Here is a 10,995-nt window from a genome sequence, read left to right on the forward strand (position 1 = left end):
TGGTTACACGATCGCTTAGATTTGACTAAACGAATTTCTTCAAGTTACTTTTGGTACACGACCATTTAATTTTTCAAGATTTTTTTGTTTTAGATTTGGTTAAACGATTTTTTTTTGCACTATCATTTATATTTGACTACCCCAATCTAAACGATTTTTTCAAGATTTTTTATACACGATCGTTTAGATTTGGTAACCAAATCTGAACGATGTTTACTTAAAGTCTACACGATATTGAACAACCAAATAACAATTTGAAAAAAAAGAAGAAGAAAAGAAGAAAAACGATAGAAAAAATCGCAGCGAAGAGGAAAAGAAAACAGAATGGCAAACCTGGAATGTTTAAAAAATTGAGTAACTTCATAGGTTTTATTATATAGGCCGTAAATATTTGAGGTATTTGTTAGATTTATGAAAATTTGGAGGTATGATTTAACTGAGTATTATTTGATTCTTTTGACCTATATGATATATATATCTATCCCTTTCAATTAAAAAAATTAATTACAATGGTTTACTGTTGGATTGGACAAAGATGAAGGTGAGTTCCCTCAGCGTGCATGGAGACACGGGTAGCTCTTCCTTCTTCTTCTTCATCTTCTTCATCAAATACATGCTTTCATTCTTTTATTTCCTTCAATCCTATCCCCTAATAAAGAAGACTCCTTATTTGTGAGCTTCTTCTATGAGTATGAGATGAGCGCCTACTTTCATCGACCACTCCCAAACAACCTCACCTGGTGTCCCATAAATTCATCCACCATCACCCAATGCATCAACTTTTCCCAAAATCCCATTCAACTCAAACAAATTCACTGCCTTCTTATCAAGTTCCCATCCAAATCCCTACATCTCCCCCCTCTCTTCCCCAAGTTACTCACCCGCCTGCTTCGGTTTCCATCTGACAATCACTTCTACGCCCGCCACCTGTTCGACCAAATACCCAACTGTACAAATCACTTCACTTGGAACTCTCTCATTAGCTATTGTCTTCACCATTACCATTTTGGCCAGTCCATATCCTTGTATGCTAGAATGCACAAGGCAGGCATTCTGGAATCCGAGTTCACCTTTTCATCGGTGCTCTCAGCCTCCGCTCGTATACCTGTGCTATATTTAGGAAGACAAGTTCACGCTAGGGTAATTCAGTTGGGTTTCTTAACTAACAAGATCGTGCTAACTTCGCTGATGGATATGTATGCTAAATGTGGATTCATATCGGATGCTAAGAGTCTGTTTGTTGCAATAGATGATAAGGATATTGTTGCTTGGACTTCTATGATTCGTGGGTATTCTAAGCTGGGAATGATGGATGATGCACAAGAGTTGTTTGATAAAATGGAGGAGCGGAATTCATTCTCTTGGACAACTATGGTGGCTGGGTATGCCAACTGCGGCAACATGAAAGCTGCAAAGCTGTTATATGATGCAATGCTAGAGAAAAATCCAGTTTCACAGCTTGCCATGATAGCAGGATATGGGAGGTGTGGCGATGTAGCAGAAGCCGAAAGGATTTTTGGTGGAATACTGGTACCAGATTCATCGTGTTGTGCCGCAATGGTGGCTTGTTATTCTCAAAATGGGTATGCAAAGGAGGCCATTGACATGTACAAGCAAATGAAAGAAGAAAATTTGGGAACCAACGAGGTAGCAATTGTAGGAGCAATATCCGCTTGTGTTCAACTTGGGGATGTTGAGATGGCGAGCAAATTGATTGACCAGGTTGATGAAGGGTGCTGTGGTAAGTTCGGTACAGTTATATTCAGAGTCAAAGGCTTCTATACAAGCACATTAAATCTCTAAAGACGACTTAAGTTTAACTAATATGATAGGATATAGAATCAAGCAAGAGGATTGAATTAAAATCCAAATTCTAACACTTAATTGGCTTTCCGTACATGTTTCAATTGCAGATCGGACTCTATTTGTCTCCAATGCATTGATCCACAAGCATTCGAAGTTTGGTAATATTGAAAAGGCACAAGAAGAATTCAATAGAATGAAGGATAGAGATGTTGTAACTTATAGTACGTTGATCATAGCCCTGGCTGACCATGGAAAAGCCAAAGAAGCCTTGGATTTGTTCTCCAAGATGGAAGAAGAAGGCATAAAGCCAAATCAAATTTGTTTCATTGGCGCACTAAATGCATGTGCCCATGCAGGGTTGATTGAACAAGGATGCAAGTATTTTGAACTTATGAGGAAGGGTTTTGGCATTGAGCCACAGAAGGGTCATTATGCCTGCATGGTCGATCTCCTTGGCAGAGCTGGTGAGGTTGAAATGGCATACAATATTATTAAGGGAGCGAGGGAAATTGATGCTAAAACATGGGGGTCATTGCTAGGAGCTTGCAAGATCCATGGTAATTTGGAGGTGGGGGAGATTGCTGCTAAACATCTATTTGAAATGGAACCTGAGAATACTGGAAATTACGTACTTTTGGCGAATACATATGCTCAGATGAAGGAATGGAATGAAGCAGAGAAGGTTAGGAAGATGATGGTTGAAAGAGGAATCAGAAAATTTCCTGGATATTGCTGGGTTTCAAGATCTTCATGAAAATGGAAACTGGCGTTCTTAACTAATTAGGCGTTCTTAGTGTTTGTGCATATGAGTATGGCAAGTCAATTAGTGGAAAAATTATGTAATTAGTAAGCTCAATATAAGACGACATATGTAATTTAAACTTTAATGGTAACAATCTGATTGTAATTTATGCCAAAAGAACAAATGATTCTACTGATGATTAGCTAATCCAAGCCCGCTCTTCGGAACTCTGTAAAAGTGGTTAATTTCTTATATCACTATATATATATATATAATTGGTAGAGGAACCATACTTTTTCAACGAAAAAGAGACTAATGCTAAAAATATAATAACCTTAAAAAAAAAAAAAAAGGAAAGAGAAACTGAGAAAAACAAAAGTAGACAATAATATTCCAATACAAAGAGAATAGACCAAAAACCAAACACTTAAAACCTCCAGAAAAGAAACCAAAGTTGGAGAACATAAAAACTTCACAGCCGACGCCAACTGAAGACGACCATTGAGCAGACACGGAAGGCAGTTCTTTCAAACAAAAGTAAGAGGACCAAACTGCAAAGCAAACCAACTTTTAAACTGCCGCTTTCAAGCTTGTAACGACTAAATAAATAAAAGATAAAAAGACTTCTTAAAGGCAAAACACAGAAATCCACAAATAATAGTTCATTTCCTGGACCAAACCATCAAGCTAAACTTTAACTGAAGGAGAATAAGGTGGAATCAACTTCAACAACAAACCAAAATTTCAATCAAAGTCAAGAAATTGGCAAGAATTAGGGATGGCTTATATCAATATATTATAACTGCATTGAAATAAGAGCACAAACTGGCAAGCTAAGACAGTAATATCAAATGGGTGGTTCAAATTCCAACCAAATTTCATCGAGCCAAAATATAAAACTTTTGGCATATCTTTCATATAATTCATAACTTTTAAGAAAAGGGCATAAATTGTAGTTCTAGTACATCTTAACATCTAAAATACAACGGATTTCTTATCAATAACTTCCAATTATACATTGTGGTCTAAGAAAGTTTTGTCGATGATGAGCAGGGCCCAGTGAAAAGCAACAATATAATCTCAAATCAGAATCTTCGTTGGTTGACTGGGACATAAAACTAACCGGATATGTCACACATCTTCAGCGAATAGTAGAGCTCTGCATCAAGCTTCAAACAAACACTCCACTCCAGATTAACTTATCATCACATGCTGTAATTATGTCTTTAAAGGAGCCTTCTTTTCTCTGTCGGATATTCGAGCTGGACCAGTTGTATGCGACTTGAAACGACCTCTTCCTCCCTCTTCCTTTTCCTGAAAAATTCAAATTGCATTGTGTCATATACGCACCCAAGATGCATGAATAAATAAAATCTTTAATATAATAGTCAAATGAAAAATGAGGAGTTAGGTAACTATGTTGTAGGTCCCAAAATGCTTGAATAATTACACTATGACCCGTTCCCAGTTAAATTAGCTAAGACAAACAACATTCTGTACCTTTTTCTTAACAATCTGAACCACATCCTCGTCATTAAGAACATGACCAAGGCCACAATGCTGGGGATAATGCCTGGCACTTGTACCCCATACAAGCACGTATTTGACATCTTTAACCAAACTCCTGTGGATATGATTGCAGAAATCCTCCACTGTACAGCCACCTCTATCCTAAAATTACATTCATGGAGCAATGGCAAAAAAAGAGAAGATTAAAACAAATATATTAATAAATGATTTTAGAAGGGAAAAGGGAGTGTAAGACATACAGCAGAAAGAACAACTGGATCTGAGAAATCAGGTTGCTGCCCTTGAGGCTTGGTATAAACCCTAACAAGGCCCATCTCCTCCCACATCCGAGATAGTAGTCTGTCTAAGTTCAACTGTCCAAATAACAGAAAAGAGAGATTCATTATAGTAAAATACATATAGACTGGCAAGCTACATTTAAACAACATATTTACTGCTTAGACTACCTTGAATTCACAACAGACATGTGGTGTGAATGCATCTTAACTACAGGTTTCTGCCCTTGGGTAATATTTTATTACATAAACAAATAGAAGATTAGAGAAAACCAAAAAAGATCGAACGCTACAGGAAGATTTTCAAGCGCGAGAATGCAAGATGTGTCAGTAGGTCCAACAGGATATCAAAGGCAGACATTAAAGTCTCCACTCAAACTCGGTGGCAACTGAAATGATAGAACATACCTTGAGATTACAACTAATGACAACTGAATTGGGCTGACGGGCTAACTTGTCTACGTCGTCGATACCAACTACATCAATCTTGTTGTAGACATATACACACTTCATGTACTTGCGGTTCCCCTCAATTACATCAATAAGATCATCAACCGTGGCATCCTCTCGAAAGAGTACCTGAAAGAAATCAATATAGTGGCCACCTTGATATGTCAAATATAGAAAGAGTGGCGAAAACTAATCTAAGATCCTCTATCTATGCAGGAAAAAAGATCATGTAGAAGACAGAAAATAATTTGTGCACATATGCTACTTGACCCTTCGTAAACAAAAAGGTCAACCTCCAAATACTTAAAAGTTAGAACGTCAGAGGTGATCCTTGGGCTCCAAATGGGAATCAAGGGAAAAATTACGAAGTGAAATAAAGTGTCTATTTACAAATTTTGAGATGAACTCTAGTTAGTACAATCAACTTTATCAAGCTGATTGCTATACAATCAATTTTAATTTTACCTGCTACAATGGAAAGCAATAAGAAATTTTTCATGGGAGAGTGCAAGAATGGATGAATCCACCTGGTGCCATGGATACTAGCAGACAACTTCCTTAAATGTAAGTTCAAATTAAAAAGTATTCAAATATGAACTTAGCTTATGTAAGAGACCTAGTTAGAAATATATATGGGGTTAGTAATAGAACATTAGTAGGATTAGTGGAAGGGGCATATTAGTAATTCAATAGTAAGATTGTTGGGGCTTTTTATTATAAATAGAGGGTTTGTGTTGAGAGCAAAGTGTGAAGAATTTCGAAGTGAATTTCCGTGAGTAGGAATTTAGGAGAGTCTAGCACTCTCGAAAGGCTAGAGGTTACTTGTTCTTGTGATATTGAAGCTTACATTTCTATATACTTTCCATATTTGTTTGTTCTTGAGTAGTGTGTTTTTTAGTATCTCTTACACAGTTAAAAGGCATATTTTACTTCTTTGACAATATTAAAGGAAGTAATCATTGATGCTTTGGCCATCAAATGAAGGTACCAATAAAAGGAATATAGATTAGAAATTAAGAGTGAAAACCAGTAACCTACGTTCAGGTGGAAGCTATACCTCTGCATTGTGAATTTTGTACTCGTGTAGAATTTGATAGCACAGCTTCTCGTCAACATGAGTTAAAGGAAGGGTACTATTAAATGAAATACCACCAGTTTTTTTCTTCTTGAAATATATCTGCACATAAGAATTAAATCCCATAAAATTGAAGTGCTAACAGATTAAATGGCCAACATGGATGAATGAGAAGAAGCAAAATTGAAGTAGAAAATAGGAAAACCAGTAAAGAAACTAGCAAAGCCAAAAATTTACTTGAGGTGGTCTCTTGTTCAAACGCAAACCTACTGCTTCCAACTCTCTTGTTAGAATCTGGCGATGGCCCTCACTCTAAAGATTACAAAGAAATAGTGTCACGAAAAAGTTGGCTTAAATTATTCCCATACGAAAGTAAGAACTAAATTACAATAAATATACTACAGAAAGTGCTCGTGAACTTCATATAACAGTAGAAGTGCAAATAATATTAAATAATCATTCAAAAACGTAGCATTTGTTGCTTATCATTATCAAATAGTTAATGACTGACATTAAAGTACCCAATCACCACAGTATGAGTAAAAAGTTTAAAAGCAAAATATTGGCCCAGGAAGGGATCCAGCATATCAGGAAAAAATTGCTTGTGAAGAGATGCATGCGCATTGGGAGGGAGCATCTCTTAACAATAACTATGAAAGAATATATGACTAGAAAATATGAGAATTGATATTGGGCTTTCAAATGGTTCCTGCAAATAAACTAAGCTACCATGAATAGAGAAATGAACTAGAACTAACATGAATAAGAAAGAGTACAAAAGTAATTGCAGCACGCAGCACGCAACAGCAAACACATCCAATAAATTATAACACCAATGCATTGTGTATTAAGGCTCCCTGTGTAGGAGAAAGGGTACAAAGCAAATAGCAAAAAGAACGCCAAGTGAACCCCTCAAACGTGAGACAGTTCAAAATTCTAACAACCCCTCTCCTTAAACTAACCACCTGATAACCTCTAGAGTATCATGATTAGAAAAATGGGTGTGTCTGTGAAGAAAACAAATCCTGGGAAGATAACACCGAGGTATGAGGCTATCTAATGCAATCGGACAAATTCAAACATAGAGCCTTAATTTTGATTTGACATATACAAGAAGGTTTGATTATAACAGAACGCACATCAAAGCAATATAGATGTTAAAACTTACTTTTGAGGCATCAAGAACCATCAAGACTAAGTCTGAAGACTTGGAAACAGCAATAACCTGTAAATAAAATTCAAACAACTTTAGCATCCATAATACCCAATATATCGGATAGTTAAAACTTAAAAGGAAAGTGGTCTGAGTAGCTAAAACAAAAGAACTATAAAAAATGAATCTTCAAATAAAATAAACAAAACATGAGATTATAACACCTAAAAATGGTTAGTGTCCTATAAATGTACAACAGAAAAATAAGAAACTAGCTTACCTGTCTACCACGCCCCTTTCCTTCAGACGCACCTTCAATAATTCCAGGAAGATCAAGCAGCTGAATTTTGGTATCATTGTAGTGTATGATCCCAGGGATGCAAGTCAGCGTTGTAAACTCATAGGAGGCAGCTTCCGATTGAGTGCCTGTCAACATTGTTAAAAGTGTGGACTTCCCCACACTACAAAAGGAAAAAGGAGACTTGTCAGATTGATTCCTTTTATACTAAAACAATGTTATTCTATAGATGAATAGACCAGGTTTGCTTAATAAGTAACAAATACAAGGCATTACGGAGCCTGCAATTCAATTTTAATAAAATTTGACGACCACATTAATTTTAAATAATAATAATGATAATAACTAGTTACATATAACTTCCTTCGAGGAGAACATCTGATGAAATTGGAGTCGAGCAACAAAGATTGGTATAAGTCTCGCAAGGACGACGTGCACAAAACTCTTGTATATTTTCAAAACTCAAAAGAAAAGAAGATAAAAACTAAAAAGGCTAACATGGTTTGTAGACAAGTATCTGCCAGACTGAGCATATAGGTTCAAAAGTTCTTGTCGTAAACTTTTTGTTCAGAGCCCCAAAACTAGTGTCTCCTTCCATATCAAATTAAAGTATATCTTTTCTACAGTTCTAAGACTAAGAGAAATAACTATCGCAAAAGAATAGGAAAAACCTTGGAAATCCTATGAGTGCAACACGCCCGTGGCCATATTTTGTAACTTCAAAACCCTCTCCACCTCCACTTGAACCCTGAATGCATCAAGTTAAAAATGATAAATATGAAAGCCATTTTTCACAAATCCCAACATACAAGGGGGCCAAGAAGAAATATCCAGGAGCATCTTATCAAATTTAGCACAGAAGAAAATCAGTAATATGAAAATTCTAAACACACTGATAACATGACACTTCATTAAAAAAATGTAATTCAACATGAACTGAATTTAGAACAAGTTTGGGATAGGAGTGACCGTACAAGAAAAATACGTAACATTTGATTATAATGATTTGGATTTATAATTTCCTTGAGAGAAAGAAGAAGAAGAACATGGATGGCACGAGTAATTATAAAAGAGGCCATATTGAATGAAATTTTGAATTAACTTCTCGGTGTCAATAATGAGTGAATTATTCAGAAAACGACTTGTAGTATGATGAAATTCCTTTTAATAGCACCAACTGCCTGTTTGCTAAAACACTTGAACGAATAGAAAATTATCAAATTCCAATCAGATAAGTGATACACCACGATAGAAACAAATGCACTCTTCCGGGTCTCATTAAACAAAGCTTACAACTAAAAAAGAAAAAGAAACAGCAGACATTGGAGGAAAAGCAAGATATCCATACTTTTGGAGGCTCTAACAACTGCGTCCTCAACTTTGCTATCTTTGCCTTGAGCTGACCAAGATGATATTCTGCGATTTGAGAAAGTAATCCAAAAAAAAAGACCATTTTGAACACTCAGAAAAAATAGAGTACATACAAATTGTGGTATATACACAACTCACGTAAAAGGAAGACACTGATGAGAACAGATTAATGAATGAAGCCAAGTACCCGTGGCCTTATTTTTCTGAGTCCGAGCCATCTCGGCCTCGATTTCTTTAATTCTTTCAATAATTCCCATTTTTCTGCGTCTTCAACTGCAAAACCACAATAGGAGCAGGATTCAATAGAATTTACCTTCAAGAAAACAACACAAAACAATGCAAGTTGATCGACAGCAATGAATGTCCGAATGAAGTATTAATTTCCAAGCAGTCTAGGCTTAGATGAAAGATAAATTTTCAAAATAACAAAAGAAAAATAGAGAAGAGCATAGTTACGAATTAAAGTTCAAAGTCCAATTATTTAATGAACCGTAAGCTACAGTTATTAATGGATAATTCAGAAAACTACAAATGAAAACGGAAAAAGAAAGAAATGGTGGAAGCAAATTAGTTGAATTTGACTCACTGTGATCAGCCGTGCGAGGATCCGTGGAGGTTGAAGAACGGAGAAGCGGGGGAAAGAAGAAGAAAAGCGCCAGACCGAGAAGAAGCGGGTAGGTCTATCAGAATCAGATGTAACAGTAATGGGCCTTTCAACAGGCCCAGTTTCTTTCAAAAATGTCTCTCTCTCTCTTTTTTTCTGGGGGGGAAACAAGGGATGAAGCAACATGATTTGAGAAGGTTAATTATAATAGGTAGCAATTTTTAGAATAAATATTAAGTATGTAGCAATATTTAAAAAAATTGCAAATATAGCAAAATCTATCGGTGATAGATTTCTATACTCTTATAGTTTATCAGTGATAGATCAACATTTGCTACATGGTCTATCAGTGATAGACTCCTATCATCGATAGATTTTGACAAATTTTGCTATATACTTAATTATTTTGAATATAATTGCTAAATTTGCAATTAACCCTTTTGAAAATTACAAAACCGTTTTTTAGCAAATGAAAATTAAATACCCACCTTTCCAATCATTCGTCTTCTAATTAATGTGATATGGATTTATGAACTTATAATTATTTTCGACTTGGTAAAGATATAGCAACCATATCATAACATCTTCCTAATATTTCGAGACTCAATCAATTGATAAAACATTTTTAACATCTTTAACTCATATCATAACATCTTTCTAATATCTCTGAACTCAACTAATTAATTCAACGTTTTAACAATCTTATTCAATTTTACTAATTTCAAAATAACCGAATTATTATTTTTCAATTGAGAGAATCTCAACCATGGATTTTATTTTAAAATAACCTTATTTGTTTGAATCTCAACCCTTAATAATTAGCAAATTAAAACTAGTTTTCATATTATGACTTATATATTTTTTAAATTTGAAGTTTTAAAAAATAGCCAATATGTCTCTTCCTAACTAATTGACTGTCATGAATTCTAAACTTTTACCAGTCTTGTTCAATGGTAGATGAGATGAAAACAATAGTTATCACAACTTCCATTTGAGTAAAGAGCATGTCCCATTGAACACATCTTTCAACCAACTTGTTTATCTAATTCAATCTAATCTTTTTCGCTCTTAAGAATATTTAATTTCTCGAATTACATTGTATCGTGATGGTTGCAGCAATCCTAATGTCATTTTTGTTGAAGGCAAAAATGTGTTATGGTTGTTGTCTCTTATTACTGATTCCTCTTCTGATCATGTTTCTGTTGTTGTCGATCATGTCTCATCTTGTTCATCAAATTTTCCTATTTCGGTTTTCTCATCAAGAACTTTCAATTGCGCATCTAATATCATTGACTTAGAAGATTTTGATTCGTGTGCTATAGACTTCTACATAAAAGAAGGTTCAATTTTTAGCAGCAAAGATGTCTTGAAGAAAGTTATTTGTTTGTTTGCTCTTCAACATAATTTTGAGTTTAGGACTACCTGCTCTAATCAACTTCTCTTAAAATTTCTTACAAACACACTTCTTGTCAGTGGTTTCTTAGGTTGTCTATTTATAAGAAGAGTTCTTTATGGATTGTTCAGAAGTTTTACAATGTTCATAAATGTGTTATTGACGTTGTAAAGAATTCTCATAGACAAGAAACTTCGTTGATAGTATCTAAGTGTATGAAGACATTATTCAATATAAATTCCACGACTTCATGTCCCCCCACAAATGTAATAAGCTTTATAAAAAAGAAACATGGGGT

General features: G+C 35.1%; 2 protein-coding genes across 4 annotated transcripts; one reads left to right on the forward strand and one right to left on the reverse strand.

Moving 5' to 3' along the window:
* Positions 1 to 499: 499 nt before the first annotated feature.
* LOC103501994 (putative pentatricopeptide repeat-containing protein At5g37570) lies at positions 500 to 2,785 on the forward strand. Its single transcript, XM_008465782.3, has 2 exons — positions 500 to 1,741; positions 1,914 to 2,785. The coding sequence occupies exons 1-2, from the start codon at positions 697 to 699 to the stop codon at positions 2,558 to 2,560; spliced, it is 1,692 nt and encodes a 563-aa protein (XP_008464004.2). The 5' UTR covers positions 500 to 696; the 3' UTR covers positions 2,561 to 2,785.
* A 1-nt stretch (position 2,786) lies between these two features.
* On the reverse strand, positions 2,787 to 9,443 carry LOC103501993 (developmentally-regulated G-protein 2). Of its 3 annotated transcripts, XR_540428.3 has the most exons (13): positions 9,287 to 9,443; positions 8,888 to 8,973; positions 8,678 to 8,745; positions 8,001 to 8,077; positions 7,312 to 7,492; positions 7,047 to 7,103; positions 6,116 to 6,190; positions 5,861 to 5,980; positions 4,762 to 4,932; positions 4,318 to 4,431; positions 4,049 to 4,219; positions 3,672 to 3,862; positions 2,787 to 3,099 (listed from the first exon to the last, which is right to left on the reverse strand). XR_540428.3 is itself a non-coding variant. In XM_008465780.3 (12 exons), exons 2-12 carry the CDS (start codon positions 8,955 to 8,957, stop codon positions 3,767 to 3,769), a joined length of 1,200 nt encoding a protein of 399 aa, XP_008464002.1. In that variant the 5' UTR covers positions 8,958 to 8,973; positions 9,287 to 9,443; the 3' UTR covers positions 3,391 to 3,766. The 3 variants fall into 3 exon arrangements, 2 of the variants coding, with proteins under 2 accessions (XP_008464002.1, XP_008464003.1); XM_008465780.3 differs by lacking the exon at positions 2,787 to 3,099 and having other exon boundaries at positions 3,391 to 3,862; XM_008465781.3 differs by lacking the exon at positions 2,787 to 3,099 and having other exon boundaries at positions 3,391 to 3,862; positions 8,888 to 9,013; positions 9,287 to 9,395.
* Between the last annotated feature and the right edge of the window lie 1,552 nt (positions 9,444 to 10,995).

This window comes from Cucumis melo, chromosome 4, assembly GCF_025177605.1.
Source record: "Cucumis melo cultivar AY chromosome 4, USDA_Cmelo_AY_1.0, whole genome shotgun sequence".
NCBI classification, from domain to species: Eukaryota; Viridiplantae; Streptophyta; class Magnoliopsida; order Cucurbitales; family Cucurbitaceae; genus Cucumis; species Cucumis melo.